Below are 19,961 nucleotides of genomic sequence, written 5' to 3' on the forward strand. Positions count from 1 at the left end.
ACTATGGCCCTTCACGGATAAGTGTCGTCAGTGACGGGTGCTGATTTTGGCCCTTCACCGATAAGTTGTGTCGGGCATAAATTTTGGCCCGACACAGATGTCATCAGTGACGGGCCAAACCGAATAGAGCCATCACAACGGGCCTTATTTTGGCCCGTCACAGATGAGTGTGGGTGTGACGGGCTGTTAGGTTCCGTCACGGATGACCCGTCAAATTTGCTAGGTTCTTTAACAGTGACATATCGTTCTCGAATTGATGGACGGTGTGTTTTTAAAATATTTTTATATAGATATCCATCCTCTCACATTTCAATACTACATTTTAACTTTATAATGGTTAATTATATCATTTATTTTGTTAAATAGTTATCAGAAAATCATGCGTCTTCCATCTTCTGCTAAGGAGATACCAATAATCTCGATATGCCGCGTAGATAAAACCAGTCTACATGAAATCTAGACCACTTTGCATTTTAGCTCTCTCATTTTTTTCCCTCCTCTCTCCCATTCGACCTTACCCTCCACCGCTCCCTCCCTCCGTCGCCTCTCTCACCCCTCCGACGTCGGAGGTGGCGGACCCTAGCGATGGTGGAGCTTAGGCCGGCAGATGTGTCGGTCGCAGGCGGAGGCTTCGGCTGCAAGCGTGTGGCGGTGCAGGCATCAGCTCAGGCCACACACAGAGAAGTCGACATCCTACAATGCGTACCCTAGGGCGGCGTCCTCACCACGCTCAAGGTCGGGCCACATCGTAGCGGCGCTGCATCGCGCTCTAGTTTTGTACATCCGCACAGCGTAAAAACCCTAAGAAATGGAGAGTGGATTTTAAACTCTTCAGGAAATGTCCCCTCATATATTGCACGTTATCTAAATAGTCATCAAAAATTTTGTAAAGATAGATTAATATAAGATATAGCACTACCAAACATGCAAGTTTAAATATGACTTATACAATTCATAAAAAAATAACAAATTGAACTCTGAATAATATACATATACTTATAGTCATATTTGTTATTTTTGTTATGGATTGTAGATTTCATATTTAAACTTGCATGTTTGTATAGTGATATATCTTATACTACCTCTGTTTTATATTGTAAGTCGTTCTAGCCTTGTCTATATTCATTCATTGATGAATGTATATACTTTATATATGTGTGTAGATTCATTAGCATCTAGATGCATCTAGGCAATGTTAGAAAGACTTACATTGCGAAACGGAGGGAGTATTAATCTATCTTCATAAATTTCTTCAAATTTTTTATGACTATTTGTATAACATGCAATAAACAAATGGACGTCTCCTTGAGGGATTAGAATACTTTCCCTCAAAAATGTAACAGACTTACTAAGTAATCAGCTAAGACTTTGTTTAGTTGCTAAAATTATTTGGCAAAACGATCATGTCGAACATTTGACTAGATGTCGGAAGAGTTTTTCGGACATGAATGAAAAAAACGAATTTCAGATTCTGCCTGGAAACCGTGGGACAAATCCTTTGAGTCTAATTAATTCATCATTAGCACATGTTGGTTATTGTAGTACTTATGGTTAATTATGTCCTAATTAGGCTCAAAAGGTTCGTCTCACGATTGCCCCATAACTATATAAATAGTTTTAATGTTTATGTATATTTAATGCTTAATTTAGATGTCTAAAGATTTAATGTGATGTTTTTGAAAAAGAAAATTTTAAAACTAAACAGGACCTAAATGAGTAATGTAACGTAGCAACAACTGTCTTAGAGGCGAAGGAAGGAAAAAGAGAAAAGATGGGGAGTGAATCTGTCACGTCTGTACGCAAGAAGAGAAGTGATTGGGAAAAGTGCCGTGAAGCGAAGCTGTGCAATGCTAAGCTACTACTATTGGCTAGTACATTTCCGATAAAAGGTTTCTTCTTTGATGCCCACTCTAATAAATGTTTGTGCCGCTGAGTTTTTGTAGGCCCCGTACTAAACATATATAATAAGATTAGCTAATCACTTTATATTCGTTAGCACACTTCGTTTTGGGTGAATTTTTTTTTAAAAAATCAACTAAAAATATCTTTTTATTTTTTAATATTTAATTTCTAATTAATTGCATGTTAATTATATTTCTCTTTTGGGTGAGACTAACCGCATGTTAGGCACTGTTTAGATCTTTCAAAATGATAAACATTTTGCTATTTTGAAGTACTTTTTGGTAAAATGGATCTAAACAAAAATGACAGCTTTGCATTTAGCATTTGGCAGTCTAGAGTAGCAAATTTCACAAAAAAGTACACAGGGACGCAGACCACCTCTCACTTTTACCAAAAAATGGTAACTTTTGCATGCCTCTAAACCCAACTTGCAAAAATATAATGCCAAAACTTTTGCCACTAGGAGCATAGCCAACAGCCCATCTAAATTTGTTCATCTATATCTTCATTTGGATGATCATCTAAACTAGTTTCATCCTTCATATCTCTTTGTGCTCCACTAGATCATCCATATATGACATCCCCCCTATATCTCTTTAGAGGATGAAGAGAGATCATTTAAATATGAAGGTTATCTCCTAATATGGAGGACATCTAAAAGTAGATGATAAGATGGTCGTTCTGTTGAAGCTCAATTTGTAGTCTTCCTCCTCTATTTTCAGGATAGAGAATGGGATAGATGAACTGTTAGAAATGCTCTAAAACTTTTATCATTTGTTATTTATTATTCCAAATGCCTCTAATCAGGTCTTAATCTAGCTTGCTAGATGCTAGTTTGCTACTATAAGAAAAAAGGTGATTAATTATCTATCTATCGTTATGGTTCATTTTTCGCCGTGGGTAGCAATGATATTCGTCCCTCCTCCTTTCTTTACCTTCATTAATTTTCATGTCAGCGAATATTTCTACAGTAATTAACAACGTTAAGAGCTCACCATTAGAGCAAGTTCAACAGTAGCCAACTACTGGCTCTAATTCATCTATAATCAATTTAATAGCCAATTAATACAATAGTTATCAATAAAACATTAAGACTTGGTCCCATATGTCATGACGTCTTGGATAGTTAGGTATAAATTAGTAACCTGCTCTCTTGCAGTCTACTATTGTACCTGCTGTTAATGACCGTTGTATATGCATTGCCTCCAACCACGAAAGGCTAGAGCCACAGAAACCAGCGATTGACTTTTCCATCAATTGACCAAAGGTCAGAAAAATCATGTGCCTTTTGTGTGCAAGTGCCTTGGAAAGGAGAAAGGAGGACGTGGTAACCTACCCTTTAAGGGCTTGTTTGGTTACCACAAACTTTTTTTTAAGTTTCTATCACATTAAATATCTGATGTTAATTAGAAGTATTAAATATAAACTATTAATAAAACTTACTTCATACTCTGTACTATTTCGCGAGACGAATCTATTGAGCCTAATTAGTCCATGATTAGCGAATGTGATGCTACAGTAAACATTTGCTAATTATGGCTTAATTAGGCTTAAAAAATTTGTCTAATGAAATAGCCTTTATTTATGCAATTAGTTTTGCTATCAGTTTATATTTAATACTCCTAATTAACTTCAAGCATTCGATGTGACAAGAGACTTAAAAAAAGTCTCTGGATCCAAACAGCCACTAGGTACACTACCAATGCATGCAATCGCCTTTTCTTTGGTAAACATAAATATTGTAGGCATCCATGTAACCCAAAAGTCTAGTCGGTCTTCCACTACGAGGGAGATTAACAGTAGAATCAATTATCACCTTCATCTTTTCGTTTACCATTATGCTTACAGGCAAAATTTGAATTTTCTGCTTTAATTTGAAGTTGGTTTTTAGTTGTTTTCCATTATATTTGTATGTCACCTTGGCTTTTAGATCGCTAAAAACACGTATGTAAAAGTATTATCTACAAATTATATTCATTTAAAAATATACCGTTTTGTTTATTCCACAAATTAGGGTAAAGATGGGCACATATAAATTCATATTAGAGCTAGGATGTACAGTAGCTTAGCTATAAACATGACCGGTCCTAGGAGTTGAGTTGTGCGGCCACTCTGATCCCAAATCTAGGGCCTCACCCCAAATTTTTAAGATAACATATAAGATATTTTTTATATAAATATTATTTTTGAATGCAACTTAAATGTTAACAATAATAATTTTTATATATAAATTATATATATTGATTATTATTATTAGTATATAACATAACAAGTGTCTCTATGTTTAGGCCAGAGCCCTGAAAGGTTAGGATCAGCCCTAGTTTTAAAGTTTGTTTTAATATTTTTCTCCAATCTTTTCCTTAATCATATATTTAATGCGGAACATATGTTCATTTTATCTCTCAACTTAGGCTTATAGCTGATTTACAGTAACCACTGCCAAGAAACCTGGATATTATGCTGCGTTGCGTCCATGCTAAATCAAAGGATTTGAGGCTGACGGCTCTGCTCAACTGATCAGAGATGCAGACGCTGCCTCCGAATACATTTTAACCCATACCTTTTAACTTTTACTAATGTTTATAAGCTAGAATATAAATTTTTAACTTTAAATTTAAAATTGATATTATGGTTTTTTATTGTAGTTTATTCACCAACTTTAGTTGCTAGATCGCTACGACCACACATATAAAAGTTTATTCATAAATTATTTTCTGTAAGCAAATATTGTTTTTAATCCGATCCCTCCATGTGTTTATACGTACTTTGGCACCAAATACTTTCTCTATTTCAAAATACAAAAATTTTGTGTTTTGAAATGAAGCTAGATATCTCTTTGTTCAGATTTTAGAAAACATGCAGCAATATTTTAATTTTGAAATGAGAAGAATATTATTTATATAGAAATTTAATCGTTCGTCTTTTTTAAAAAAAAATATGACTCTTTCAAAAGGCAACATATTATGAAAGTAATTTACATGCCAAATATAACTATACACACTACATTCATAAAAACATCATAATTTAAAAGTTTTTATTGGTCAAATATACAATTACACTGGTCTATGTTGTCAAATAAAAATGAATGGAAGAACTTCTACATGTACTGTATTTGTAAGCCCTCTAATCACTCCATCCCAAAATATTGATACTTATATATATTTTTTTGTACATTAAGAAAAGAGAGGTAAATGTACTACATTTCTCTTAATTAATTATTCTGGGTGGTAGGACGCTGATAAGGGTTCTAGATATAAGGTGTACTTTAGAAATATCATCACTACAAACACCCTAGGTACTATAGAAGTGGCTATATTTTGTGATAGAGTAAGTGTATTTATTTCAAAAATAGAAGCAAAAAATGTAAACACTTTGTATAATGTTAAAAAATATTTATTTAAAGAAAAAATTTAAGTATTAATAGAAACTAAATTTATCATGCACGTTAGTAGATGTAGATCCTAGTGTATGTTCACTATGTTGCCAACAAAAAATATCTTGGCATTCCAAAGTTTGGTAGAGTAAGTTGAGATCTGGTGATGTTTGGTTTTAGGCCATATCAAAATTTGGTATATTTTGTTGGTTTTGTTAGTAATGCTGTGTTTGAGTTGTTGACTCCCCAAATTTTGGTGAAAACAATAGTAACGTCAAAAATGGCAGCAAATATTAAGATTGGATGTCAGCAAATATTAATGTCGAAAATGGCAGCAAATATTAAGTGAACAAACTTTTACTTTCTTTTTACCAACAGCAATTGTGGAAGTTAACACTTAACCCATATTGACTACTCTATGGAGTTCCAAAATATAGGCGTTTTTAGCAAATATTAAGATTCGGTAGAAAATATTTAGATACCCCTGATTAAACATGAGATGATTGACGGTGAAAGTATGGCCAGGGTAAGATGGAAAAATGATGAATAAGAGCTGATTAATAGATTAAAATAGTACATTACAGATGCTTCTATTCTAATATAAATTTTAAATACTACAAATGCTTATATTTGGAATAGGGAATAGAGGGAGCAGTTAGTCCGAGCGACCAAGTTAAAGTCAAATTAATTTGGTTACCTGACTGATCTTTCTCACACTTATTCTATTTTTAAAAAATCCATATATATTTATTAAAAGGAGTGATTTTTGGAACGCGTTACACACAACGATATGCATATTTTCATTAATAAATATCTATATTCCTTTAAAGACGTTGTCGTAGTGAATATGTAATCTTACCAGACATACTGCATTTTTTACCAACGAACCATGTCCTTCAATATTTAAAAAGGTCCTTCTAGGCTTTTACATGCTGTTAATATCTTATTTCATCTCTAGAATACAAATTTAGCGTGCAAAGCCATCTGCTGCCTGAAGGGATAAGATTGTTTCAAAAAAAAAGTTCTCACGATCTTGTTGCAAACAACGGCAGCAAGTGTAGTTCGGTTTTATCCATAGCAAAGCACCGACATTTAGCTTTTAAATTAAAAGAAACTACTAAAATTTATAAAAGCAATTGTACCAGCCAAATTTATAGTAATTCACCTCAATACCAAATGAGCTTCAAGAAATTCTGCATTAGGTCGTGGAGATTTGAACGATATCAGTAATAACCTAACAGAATACACCGAAGGAAATGCAGTCTGCAACCACATGCTTGACACAGTCTAGAAAGCTAGTAAGCAAAAGCTGACATTACACTACTGAACTACGGACAAATCAGTAACCACAGGAACTGTTCCATCCTGAACCTCCAAATGCAGCACTGGATCTTGCCCTGGCAATAGCAACAAACAAAGAGGAGCAAAACAAGTTATCACCTGATTGCAGAGGAGACACAAGTGAAATCATGTGCATAACAGAAGCAAGATAGAGTGGAGGGAATAATAATGTTAAACAAAATCATTACCGGCTGAAGAGCGAATTCTGAAGAACACTAGCAGGTCCTGTTGCCACTGTTAACCTACCACCAAAAATATATACAATGCAGAAACTAGATGCCACCTTCAGTGTTCAGCAGAATGATCCTATCACCACATTGCAGAATCCAAAAACTCTTCGTCCTCGGGGAAAGGCTGCAGATTCTTGGACTTCAGCAAGAACTCGACGGCAGAGTCGTGGAAGCCCAACAAGTAGCCGAATTTGATGAGTTCAGTGAGCTCAGGGATCTGATCTTCCATCTCAAACAGCAAGCCCTGAGATATCTCATCAGCAAAGCACGTTGCAAACTCGATATTTCCTCTGTGACCAGCTTCTTGGTCACATCTGCATGTCTAGCTTGGAATCATCTCTCTCCCACCGAAGCATTCGGCTGGCCTTCACAGCCACACGCCTCCCCGAAGATAGTTTCACACTGTAATCTGCAGTGATCGGCATGTTTGTTTCTAGGATTGTGACACTCAGAAGGTGGGAAACCATCTTATGCCTCTCTTTGGCAGGAATTTCAAGAACAGGGTTGGCAAGGAAGGCAGTGACTATCTGGAGTAAACCATGTTTGATCACAGAACTTACATCAACTTCTCGCAAGTCAGTGTCTCCCAAGGTGAATGATCCATTCCACTCGACAGCTTCAGAGATTGTCCGAACACCGATGCTACTGTAGATGCAGTTAAACCTTGCTAGAGACATGTAAGGTAGGCTTGCAGGAGGATACCAAATGAAGATTGATCCCTGATGGAGCTTGTCAAACAAATCTTTGAGTAGTAGATCATCAGGAATAAAGATATCCTCCTTCTTTGACAGGACAATCTTTCCTTCATTGAAAACAGGAACCTTTGTGACACATGCAGAGAGAAGCTTTTCTGTGGCTTTGGTCCAGTTCTCCAAGACGAACCCCCAGAATGCTGAGCAATCAGCTATTGCCAACTCACTAACTGAGGCCTCCCAAGTACTCCAAAGTTTACAGTGGTCTTCAGCATTTGGATTAACCCTCACATCAAGAACAAGTGCAAAGAAGGTGAGAACCTTTTTGTTGTAATGTTTGTCCAAAGCATGTAGCTTTGAGCAAAAAAGATTGTCCCTGTCATGAAGAACACAATTTGCAGGGCTCACCCATTCTCCACTTTGGATTCCACTTGGTATCCAAATCCAATTGTTAGTGTTGTTTCCAGGCTTCCAATTGCAATCCATGAGGTACATGTAAATACAGGATATTGTCTCACTACATGCGTGGAGCTTCATATGCTGAGCAACAAGATCACATCCATTTTCAACATCAACGACTACTCCAATTGCCGCTAGGGTATCTTTGAGTGACAGAATATCTGAACCATAAAATGTTTCATCGATGAAAGGGCCATCTTGCATGCGGATGGAAGAATGTTTGTGATCAAAGAGGAGGCATTCATTGGGACATTTGTATCCCATGGTAGTCTTTAACCAATTCTTACATGTTTTGTCCAGGAAATCCTTAGGAAGAGAAACCCGACAAGCTATCCAACTCTGGATGCACTCAAGCAAGAACAGTACAGTATATGCAGGTATGGCTGACTGATCATTGGGAATCCTAAGATTCAGTATGACAAAGCTAGCACCATCTTTCACTTCCACAGTGACACCTAAATCCTTGAGCTCATCTTTGTAATCATATATCTCCGCTCCTAAGCCATAGCAGGAGTCCCCATCATCTATGAAGGGTAAGCTTGCAATGGGAGATAACAACCACCATGACTCATCAAAGAGAATAGCATCTGATGGGCTCCTGAATCCATGTGATGTGTGCAGCCACTTCTCGTCACGCAAGCAGTTGAAAAGCTTCATGGGAGATGGCTCATGTGACTTCAATTGTCGATAGGATGCAAGCAATGCAAGGACATTTGCTTTGGTGAGCGATGATTTTGACACCATCTGCTTGAAAAGATCAGCTAGAGCATTTGAAGCCTCCATGTGTCCTGCAATCAACCCAGTCTTCTTCAGCTCTTCTTTGTATAGACTGATGACACCCCCATAGAACCCCAGATCAATTAAGGGTACTTCATCAAAGACCTTCAGAAGGCACTCCCATTCAGGCTCAATGAGAAATGATTTACTTGGAACACAAAATCCTACATTAGTCTTTATCCATTTTATATCCTTGAGTTTAGTTATGAAATCATCACATGGGCTCACATAACGGAGACATTTCAGGATTAGTACAGTTGCCTCTGAAGAAATAGCATTGGAACTGAACTCAAAGTTATCAATCACAACTATATAGTCATCTTCAAATCCAACAAGAACACCAAGCAACTCAAGCTCTGGTTGATAGTCAAGAATGTTTTCTCCATAGAACTGTACATCAAGAAATGGTAGGATACTGATACATGATGCCACTGCCCAGTCTGAGTCGTAGATAATGCAATTAGCTGGAGATCTATAGCCAAGAGTACTCTTCATCCATTCTCCGCTACTCACACTGTCAACGAGAGCACCTGTAGGCAGATTGCTCTCTTGCAGAAACCGAATCAGCTGAAGCAGTGAATACACATTATCTCTGGTTAGCATATTGCTTTCAGCAATGGACATCAGGTGACTACCAATGTACACGGATGCCTCATTAAATTCAAATCTCACCCCAATTGCTTTGAGTTCCTCATTATACAGACGCAGCTTGTTTTGGTAGAATTGCTGATCAATGATTGGTATGTCAACAAACGAAGATCCAATTTGCAGAAGACCTGTCCACTCTGCACTGGACATAAACGATTCGCTAGGTGATCTGTAGTCAGCAGATGTCATCAGCCAATTTCCCTTACTGATACAATCCACAAACTTGGCTGGCAGTTTTACTCCACGAGACTTGAGATTCTGTAGCCACTCCAAGAGCAATAATGCATTATCAACGGTTAATGGCGATGAGACTGTAGGGAAGCTTGCATCTGGAGGGTCTACAGATGGTACATCTAAGACCGGCAGGTGCTCTGTCAAGAATTTCAAGAGCTGGCCATCAGGTGTGGTGTTCCTGGCAAAATTAGCCGAAGACATGTAGTCTGCTGCCAATACTGTGTATTTCTCATCCTTCCATGGGTTGGTGCCCATTAACCTGACCCATTTGCTGCCCTTAGCAGGAACAAGAACAATGTTTTTTGTCTTCACCACCTTCCCATAGATGTTAATGATCGGCATGGAACGGCACAGCTCTATCAGAAAGTATTTATTCTCTATGTGGCTAATCTTAAATGAATGGTATAAGAAGTGGGCGAATGCGACTATAGATCTGCGGTCAGAGTCCAAAGATTTAGCAATGTTAAGTCCATAGCTATAGACAGAGACAACCTGCACGTTCACACAGTTCCGAAGCCAGTTTACCAAAAAATCGTACTTAGAGAACTTAAACAGAGCTCTGTGTGTACTGAGGGGAAGAAAAAACTGTTTGCAAGAGGGAAACTCCTGGTTCCAGTTGACGAGCCATTGTATGAACTTCTGAGAGATGCATAGTCTGTCACTAGACTGACCAGCTCTTGATATGCTCCAGAAAGAGGAAACACCATAACTGTCAACATACTTCAGTAAGGGAATAGATTTCATTCTTGCACTCAAAAGACTGTCCCAATTTGTTGCCACAAAATGTAGAAGTTCAATATAAAGGTCTTCAGGTAGCTCATCGGCAAGATTGGACCCTTCAATGCATTTCGCATACCATTCGGCACTCACACCTTTTACATCCAGAAATGAAAACACATTGTCGTATATACTCTTATCAAAATGACAACTAACAATGTAGGTTCCATGAGCTGATAGATTCTTCAAATCCACTCCAGCTTCTTGTGCTTTCCTGAGGATAGCCCAGAAGTCTGGCTTGAGCCGCCCAACTTCACCTGGTTTGCAAAACATCTTCTGCAGAGTATAAGACTCACATGGCATAATATCCTCAGCAAGAACCTTTTCTTTGATGACACACCTAAGTGGCTCTAGAAATGGTACATGTGAAGGATGCACTGGTAGGAAGTTGAACATGGATGGCAGTGACATTGCTGGATAATCAGCTCTCGACTTCACAAGTGCTACAAATGCATTCAGGAAAGCGCTCGGAACACACTCAAGAATTCCCTTGTTCCACATGCTATCAACAAGTATTGTCTCTCTTGAGGATGCAAGGAGGAAATCAGCCTGAATGATGAAAGGGAAGTTTGTTAAAATCTCAGTAGGAAGAAAAGCATAGACACCTGGCAAAATCCGTTTCCCCCGGGCTAGACGCTGGCCATGTGGGAAGGCCAGTGTGATCACATACTCATCTATATCAGCACGTTTATCCACTCTATTCTCCGGTTTGACTCGGAACTTTTGCCTCCACATGTAATATCCACACTCTTCATGTTGAGTATTCTCTTGAGCTGACAAATGGAGCGTGTATGACTCAGCATGTATGTTCTTCCTCACTTGGTAATTCTTTTCACTCTCCATGGATATCTCACTTATTGCGCTGCATTTTGGATCACAATTATCTTCTCGGACAGAAAGCTGCCTTATCTTTGTGAGAAACAGTAGGATTTCAGGAAAGTAATTACTTGGATGAGCTCCATGAGGAAGTGGACGTCCTTGGAGTAGATTTCCTGGCTGAGGTAGTTCACCGCCTGGTGCATGTCCATGAAGAACCTCTCGCGGCGGATCCTCTCCACGTGCTCCCGCGGCGGCGAAGGCGAAGGCGAAGGCGACGGCAACATGGGGGGAGCAGTTCGCGGGGACTTTTGGGCTTTCCCTCCCTCTCTTTTCTCTTTCTCTTTCTTTGTTTTACTTATAAAAATATATATATATATAAGTAGGAGTAATTATGAGGCGTCGTGTCGCTGCAGTTAAGCGTCTAATCCGTAACATTTTCGCTCTTCAGGAATTACTTCGGATTTTTCCCGTATTTTTCTGATGTAGGAAGTTGTAACTCCTCCTATCGAAAAAGTTATTTGGAGTTTAAACTTTTTATTGAAATAGATGAATTTTAACTCGCATACTTCCTCCCGTTCCTTTCTTTCACGCTGTTAGATTTTGATTTATATTTGATACTTCGTCTTATTCAAAAAATTAATTCAAATATACAAAATTATAAATCATACTTAAAGTTATTTTAGTAATAAATCAAATCATAATAAAATAATCAATAATTATATAAATTTTTTAATAAGATGAAGGGTCAAACGTATATAAAAAAATCAACGGCGTTAAAAAAATCAGAGAGAGAGTACTTCGGTAGTCTAAACAGGCTTCATCTTTATTTTTTGTTGTTTGTTCCGTAAAGACTTTATTTTCTGGTAATTGTTGGGTTAGATTTGAGTAAAGTAGTGAATAGATATTGGAGGATCGAACAAGATCAAACAAACCTACCAGAGGGAGGTGAATGGTAGGCAAAAACAAAACCCAAAAATCTTTTACGGAATAAAGAATTACCTCTATCGAAGAAATTGACGCAGGCTTGTTACCTTGATCGCGCCGCTCATGTGCCGCCAAACAGATCATCGAATCGCGCCACTCCTATGACGTCGATCGGATCGTCAGAATCCAAAAAAATCACCAGTAGATGAAAGCCGAAAACGTAGATTGAATGATCTTGACTTTATTGCATCAACTGGTATTTACAAAGTGCACCAACAGCACTCCTATCAAAATCGTCGATCTAGAATCAACAACTAAGTCTCTCAAAAGCACACCGGGGGCATACCCCTCGGTCTCTATTTATATCGAAAAGTCTATCACCAAATAGGAGTAGGACTCCTTATACCAATATGACTCATCTCTTAGTTTTCCTAATCAAATCCAACATGCCAAAATCAGACACAGCCGCAGAAGTCTAAACGTGCTACAGTAGTCCGACTGCTACAGTACCCGCCGCGCTACAGTAATCCGGGTTTGCCACAGTAATCCGATCCGGTTGCTACAGTGCCGCGCGCTGCAGTACTCCGGGTGCTACAGTGCCGTGACGCTACAGTATCCGACGCTGCTACAGTGTCCGAACATGTAGCAAATTCCTTTCCTTTTCTCATCCAGTTTTGATCCGATTTAATTCCCAATTTTTCCGGCGCTTACACACACAACATGTGAAGCCCGTTACGATTCCATCCCACACGGTGTTGCTCCACCATGTGCTAACTCGTATTCAATATCGTCACCTGGCATCCTCGATCGTCCGAACCTCAGCTCCTCCTTGAGCCTAGTCACGATCCCACCGCCATTGATCGATATTGACCTCAAGTCACCTGCACAACTAGAGACAAACCTACCGTTTTCGAGCACAGATATCGCAACCTGACTCACATTAGTTACACACACTCGCACCAACACCTTAATTGTTTCCAAACCAAATTCGATTTATAAACCAAATCGCAAGCCAATTGTTGATCAGAAAATATTAATCATGCTTATGATCTTACAATCTCCCCCTTGATGAGCACATTGGCAAACACTTCAAAATTTGTTTTGTTGTTTTTTGAAGTAACTCCAAAAAGCATGCAATGCAAAAATCTCTCACTTTTGAAAAGAAAGAAAATCCTTTGAGTATGACAATTATGCACAATTTTTTTTGTTACCTTGTTCTTCCCCTTTTGACAATGAATTCATCAATGAAGGTTTTTTATTTTCATTTTTTCTCGGAGAGCTTTGCAATGTACCAATAGTAACTCAAGAACTTGTATTACAATAACAAGGTAGAAAAAGTGACTAGCTAACTAACAAGCATGCACTAAAGTAAAACCATGAACTTGAGATATGACAATTAAGATCAAGTCAACATTAAGAATTCATGATTTCAAAGAGTTATAATGCAACATCGGTACAAGCACATAGATTGAAAAATAAATATTGTACATATATACCCATTGTATTTATCATTCTTTCTCAAATTAGCTCTAGCACAAAATTACCAAGAGAATTTTTAACCTTTTTACTTGAGCCTTTTTACTCAATTTTTTTTCTCTCAATTATTCCGGGTACGTCCTTGTCGTCAAGACTGTTTCCAAGGATTCGGCACCCATTATTTTTGCTCACATCGAATACGTCCTTGTCGTCAAGACTGTCCAAGGATTCGGTATTCATTTTTTTTTCTCTCATAGAAATTTTTTATTCTCTTGAGCAATTTAAAAAGCTATCGAGGAATAACAAATCAATAAAGCATATATATAAGCATTTAAAAACAACCCATATGCTAGCATCAATATTGCATATTTACTTAATTCAAGTATAGAATTTAAGTTGCATGCATTATCTCCCTTAAAAGCAATATCAAAAGCTCATGTATAAAGCAAAAATGCAGACAAGCTAGATTACTAATCATATTCTCTAACAAGTATTGCAAGCAAGTACTAATATATACTAAAGGCACGAAACAAAGCTCTTCCTTTTTTTGATTTTTTTTTGGTTTTAAAACACACCATGCATTAATTAAAACATGTATGCAAAAAACAAAATCAAAAGAGGAAAATGCAACACGGAGCCAAAAACTCCCCCTTAATTGATGCCAAAAGGATGAATAACTCTCAATTCTCCACGAAGAAAAGCAAATCGAGAAGAATCCAAAGGTTTCGTGAAAATATCAGCCAATTGCAATGTAGTATCAACAAATTTTAATTCCACATCTCCTTTTTCAACGTGATCCCTCAAAAAGTGAAAACGAATATCAATGTGCTTAGTGCGTGAGTGTTGAACAGGATTCTTAGCAATATTAATAGCACTTGTATTATCACAAAAGAGAGGAACTTTCTCAAAAGTAAGACCATAATCTCTCAAGGTTGAGATAAGCCACAAAATTTGGGAGCAACAACTAGCAGCAGCAACATATTCAGATTCAGCAGTTGATTGAGCAACATTAGATTGTTTTCGAGAAGACCATGCAATCAATGAAGTACCAAGAAAATGGCATGTACCACTGGTACTCTTCCTATCAATTCTACAGCCTCCAAAATCCGCATCCGAATAACCACTCAAGCATATAGAAGATGAAGTAGAATACCAAATTCTAAATTCAAGAGTGTGTTGTAAGTACCTCATGATGCGTTTAACCGCTTGGTGATGTGAAGCTCTCGGAGAAGCTTAAAATCGAGCGCACAAACACACAGCAAATTGTATATCCAGTCTTGAAGCAGTGAGATAAAGCAATGATCCTATCATACTTCTGTATTCCTTTTGATCAACCGCTTCACCATCTTCATCAGGATCCAACACAGTAGCAGATCCTATAGGTGTAGTCATCGGCTTGCAATTGTCCATCTTGAAACGTCGTAAAAGATCCTTGGTGTATTTTGTTTGATGCACAAACGTGCCTTGAGGTGTTTGTTTAATTTGCAATCCCAAAAAATAAGTCAACTCGCCCATCATACTCATTTCAAATTCCCTGTGCATCGTTTCAGCAAACTCCACAACCAAAGGGTGAGATGAACAACCAAAGATGATATCATCCACATAAATCTGAACGAACAGTTGATCATCACCATGCTTAAGAACAAAGAGAGTTTTATCAATTTTTCCCATTATAAAACCTTTAGCAAGTAAAAAGTTTTTAAGCCTATCATACCATGCTCTAGGTGCTTGTTTCAAGCCATACAAGGCTTTAGAAAATCAGGATTTTCAAAACCAGGTGGTTGTTTCACATAAACTTTCTCCTGTATATAGCCATTTAGAAAAGCACTTTTAACATCCATTTGAAATAATTTAAAACCTTTTGTAGCAGCAAAAGCCAACAAAAGTCTAATTGCTTCAATTCTAGCAACATGAGCAAAAGTTTCATCATAATCCAACCCTTCCATTTGAGTAAAACCCTGAGCCACAAGTCTAGCCTTGTTTCTAACAATTAAACCATCCTGATTTTGTTTATTTTTGAAAACCCATTTAGTTCCAATAATATTATGACCAACAGGAGGTTTAACTAAGTACCAAACTTTATTTCTTTCAAAATTCTCAAGTTCTTCATGCATGGCATTAATCCACGATTCATCAGTTAAGGCATGAGTAATATCTTTGGGCTCAAAATTAGCAACAAAAGCAGAATTCACATGAAAATCACGAGTTATTACCTTCGACCTTGTAGTACGTTCATCCAAGTTACCTATTATTTGTTCCGGAGGATGTCGTCGTTGAATATGAAGTGGAGCAGTGGCTTCAGATGAATTTTCATGTTCTGTACCCTGTTCTGACGAACTAGAGGTTTCTGGAGGTCCACCACCATCCGCACCTGAAGCACATGAGGAAGATCCTCCGGGCCTGTTTGAGCGCTCTTCTGCCTGCGGTCTGACTGACATTGTGCCACCGGTCTAACCAGCCGACACTTCGTCGTCGTCCTCGTCATCACTTTCCTCCACAAATATATCCTCCCCCTGAACCTGTGATATTGTACCTGAAATTTCGGGTCTAGTACCTGGACTAGCCTCATCAAAAGTGACTTCACAAGTCTCAACAATTTTGTTAGTTTCTAAAACAAGTACACGGTAACCTCGAGAATGGGCAGCATATCCTAACATAAGTCCATCACGAGAGCGTGATTCAAATTTATCTAAAATCCCAGACTTTAACACAAAGCACTTACACCCAAAAACACATAAATGAGAAATCTTAGGTGTATGTCCAAAACGAAGCTCATAAGAAGTCCTTCTAAGTTTTGATCTCAAGAAAACACGATTGGAAATATAGCATACAGTATTAACAGCTTCAGCCCAAAATTTCCTAGGTGTACTGTACTCATCAAGCATAGTCCTAGCCATCTCAACTAAAGAACGATTTTTTCTTTCAACCACACCATTTTGTTGAGGAACCCGGGGAGACGAAAATTGATGTTCAACACCTTTTTCATTGCAAAACCTCTCAAAAGAAGCGTTTTTAAACTCTCCACCATTATCGCTTCGGATGGTTCTTAAAGATCCAGGAAGTTGAATGGCCAACCGAAGATACACTTTTAAAGTGTTCAAAAGCCTCATCTTTGGTAACCATAAAGAAAACCCAAGAATAACGAGAGAAATCATCAACTATAACCAACACATACCACTTTCCTCCAACAGATTGCACTCTAGCCGGACCGACAGTGTCCATGTGTAAGAGCTGTCCTGGTGCATCCGTCATCACAGAAAATGTAGGAGTATGCGAGCATACAACCATTTTAGCATGACGACATGGCGAGCAAACCAAATCAACATCTTTTTTAAGTTTAGGCAAACTACGAATAAGATCTGAACCACTAATCCTAGTTAGATGATCAAAGCCAATATGTCCAAGTCTGCGATGCCAGAACATCACATCTTTAGAAAACTTTGCAACAAGACATATAACTTCAAAAGAAATACTACTTTCAAAATCAGCTTTAAAAACTCTTCCATATCGAGAAATATTAAGCACAACATCTCCAGAAAAATAAAAAATTTTACTTCCACTTTTCTTAAACAGAACATCAAAATTCTCATCCACAATTTGAGAAACGGAGAGCAAATTGTACTTTAGATTTTCAACCAAAGCGACATCATTCAATGTAAATTTGTCACTTACCTTGACAGATCCAGTTGCAGTGATCGTACTAGTAGAAGCATCACCGAAGATGATTGAATCCTTCCTTGATGCCCTCACGAGAGAGGAGAACCAACTTTTATCACCGGTCATATGTCGCGAACAACCGGAGTCCACAATCCACACGTTCTCCTTCCTCGCCAAAAATGCCTATGCATAAGCAGATGCCGAAGTCTCAGTACTGGGGTTAGATAATAAACATTTAGGAATCCAGTACTGAGACACACGACCAGATCTAACAGGAACATAACCAGTAGAAAATTCAATATGTTTCCTTTTAGAAAAATGCTCCCAAGGCTGGTTTAACTGCTTAGGAACCTGCGGTCTGAGCAAAACTTTACCACCGTTCTAACGGGGGTTATAACACTGGTTTGACTGCTGGTACTGCTGTAGTCTAACCGCCTGCCTCGAGGTAAAAGCCAATTTTTGCCATCTTTGTTTTGCAAAAGCAATTTCCCGTTCCTTTTTCTGCTTTCTAGCAAGTCTAAAACAGAAACCAACAATATGGCCATCTTTGCCACAAAAGGAATATGTATACTTATCACGATGAGTTGAAGCACAAGTTGATATAGCAGGTTTAGCATTAACAACCGATGTAGTACTAAAGACAGGTTTGGCATTTACAACAGATTTAGTGTTAAAAGCAGGTTTAGCATTCACAACATGTTTAGCACTCACAACTTTTGATGAAGAAGCACTCAAGGAAGACATGAGGCCAGCAGATTTAAATACAATAGTCTTAGGTTTAGGTTCAGTCAAAATTTCACCATTCTGAATAATACTTAAAACAGTAGGAGGATGTCTAGAAAAGTGAACATGAGGATCAAAACCTAAACCACGATTGTGTGTGCTAACTTTAGATTGATCAAGAATCATGTTGAGGTTCCTTTTTCCATCAGAAAATCTTTGCAAAGAACTTTTTAAATAAGAAACCTCTTGAGTTAAACTAGCACAATTTTTACAAGAAATCACTTCATCTCTTTTAACAACTTCCTCCATTTGTTTAACACATTCCAAAGCATGTTTAAGTTTCATCTCATTAGCAGGACATGTCAAGCAAGGTTTAGCACTAGATTGCTTGATTCTTTTAGAGCTAATCAAGTTAAACATAGAACTAGCAAACACAGCAACTCGACATTTGTTTAAAGCTCTCTTAGCCAAAAACAATTCATCAACCAATCTAGTATTCATTGTAAAGCTAAGAGCAAGACAGGATTCAAGTTTTCTAGATTTCTTGGTTACAACATCAAGTTTTTTGCAATTATTCTGATTAACTTCTCTTACAGCATTCACTTCAGCAAATAAAACATCACACGATTTGCATTCATCATCATTAGAAGTAAGAGATTTTAATTTACTATTTTCAATATTAAGAGAATCAATAGTAACTTCTTGTTGACTAATTTTTTTCTCAAATTTAGAAATCTTGTAACCAAGTCTAGCAATCACTTCTTGAAAATATTCAACACTAGAAGGACCAGTTACCTTGTTGTCATCGTCAGAATCTTCAAAACTTTTAGCCATGAGACAAACACCAGCAATGTTCATACTCTTGTCTTCTTCTTCATCATCTTCAAACTCAACGTCACTGTTTTCTTGAACAGCTGCAAAAGCTTCATCCAACGCCTTTTGATAATACTTCTTTATCTTCATATTCTTGATTTGTTTCTTATTCTGCTCGGCATCTTTGAATGCATCTTGAGGTTTAGCTTCTTCCTGTTTACCTCTTCCAAGCTTGGGGCACTGAGAACGGATGTGATTCGGTTGACCACATCCAAAGCATCGAATTGGTCCTCCTCTTCTCCTGATCCTGATATTACTCACAGCTCGAGAAATTCTGTTAGCGGCCAAAACCAAGTCCTCCTCACTGATCTCTTCCAGTTGATCATCGGACAAGGCGATAAAAGCAGCAAAGGCTGCCAAAGAAATAGACTCAGAAGAAGATCCAGATGAGGATATTAAAGCAGTAGATTTCAAATCAGTCCTTTTTGAAAGAATATTCATCTCATATGTTTTCAATTTAGTATAAAGAATATCCAAAGTTAAAACATTCATATCAATAGACTTTTGAATTGAAGTAACTTTAACATCCCAAACTTTCATATCAAGGCCATTCATAAAGTGACGAGCAATCTCAGATTGAGAATAGTTAACATCATAAGAAGCATCAACAGATCTAAGATCACTCAGGATTTTATTGAAACAAGCCAAATAGTCATCCAAGGATTCTCCAAGTTTCATCTCAAATTTTATGTACTCCTTTTTGAAAACATCCTTTCGCAACTCTTTGATATTTGAAGTTCCAGTATGAAAATCATTTAAAGCTTTCCAAATCTTATTAGCAGTTGCAAGATGCGAAACACGATCAAAATCGGAGCGAGAAATCCCATTTAGAATAATATTGCGCGCTTTGCAATTATTTTCAAATTCTAATTTTAGAGCCGGAGTATCAATGCGTTCAGGAATCTCATAAGGTTGATTAACTTTAAGCCAAATATCATAACCCTGAGATGTAATATAAGATTCCATCTTTTTCTTCCAATAGCCAAAATCAGATCCATTAAATATGTGAGGTTTGTTTGAAAACTTTTCAGCCATGGCAAACAAATCTAAAGATCG

The 19,961-nt window shown here is 37.6% G+C and overlaps 2 protein-coding genes across 2 annotated transcripts; both read right to left on the bottom strand.

Annotated features, from left to right (window-relative positions):
- Positions 1-6,474: 6,474 nt before the first annotated feature.
- Positions 6,475-11,536, bottom strand: LOC121055677. The gene is given in 4 exon segments (XM_040528545.1): positions 6,475-6,672; positions 6,805-7,163; positions 7,165-11,374; positions 11,377-11,536. Coding segments are annotated over 3 exon segments (4,608 nt in total). The 3' UTR covers positions 6,475-6,672; positions 6,805-6,925.
- Positions 11,537-16,102: 4,566 nt separating this feature from the next.
- On the bottom strand, positions 16,103-19,583 carry LOC121055678. The gene is made up of 4 exons (XM_040528546.1): positions 19,067-19,583; positions 17,742-18,634; positions 16,728-17,492; positions 16,103-16,369 (listed from the first exon to the last, which is right to left on the bottom strand). Exons 1-4 carry the CDS (start codon positions 19,581-19,583, stop codon positions 16,103-16,105), a joined length of 2,442 nt encoding a protein of 813 aa, XP_040384480.1.
- Between the last annotated feature and the right edge of the window lie 378 nt (positions 19,584-19,961).

The sequence above is a fragment of the Oryza brachyantha genome, chromosome 11, assembly GCF_000231095.2.
Source record: "Oryza brachyantha chromosome 11, ObraRS2, whole genome shotgun sequence".
Lineage (NCBI taxonomy): Eukaryota > Viridiplantae > Streptophyta > Magnoliopsida > Poales > Poaceae > Oryza > Oryza brachyantha.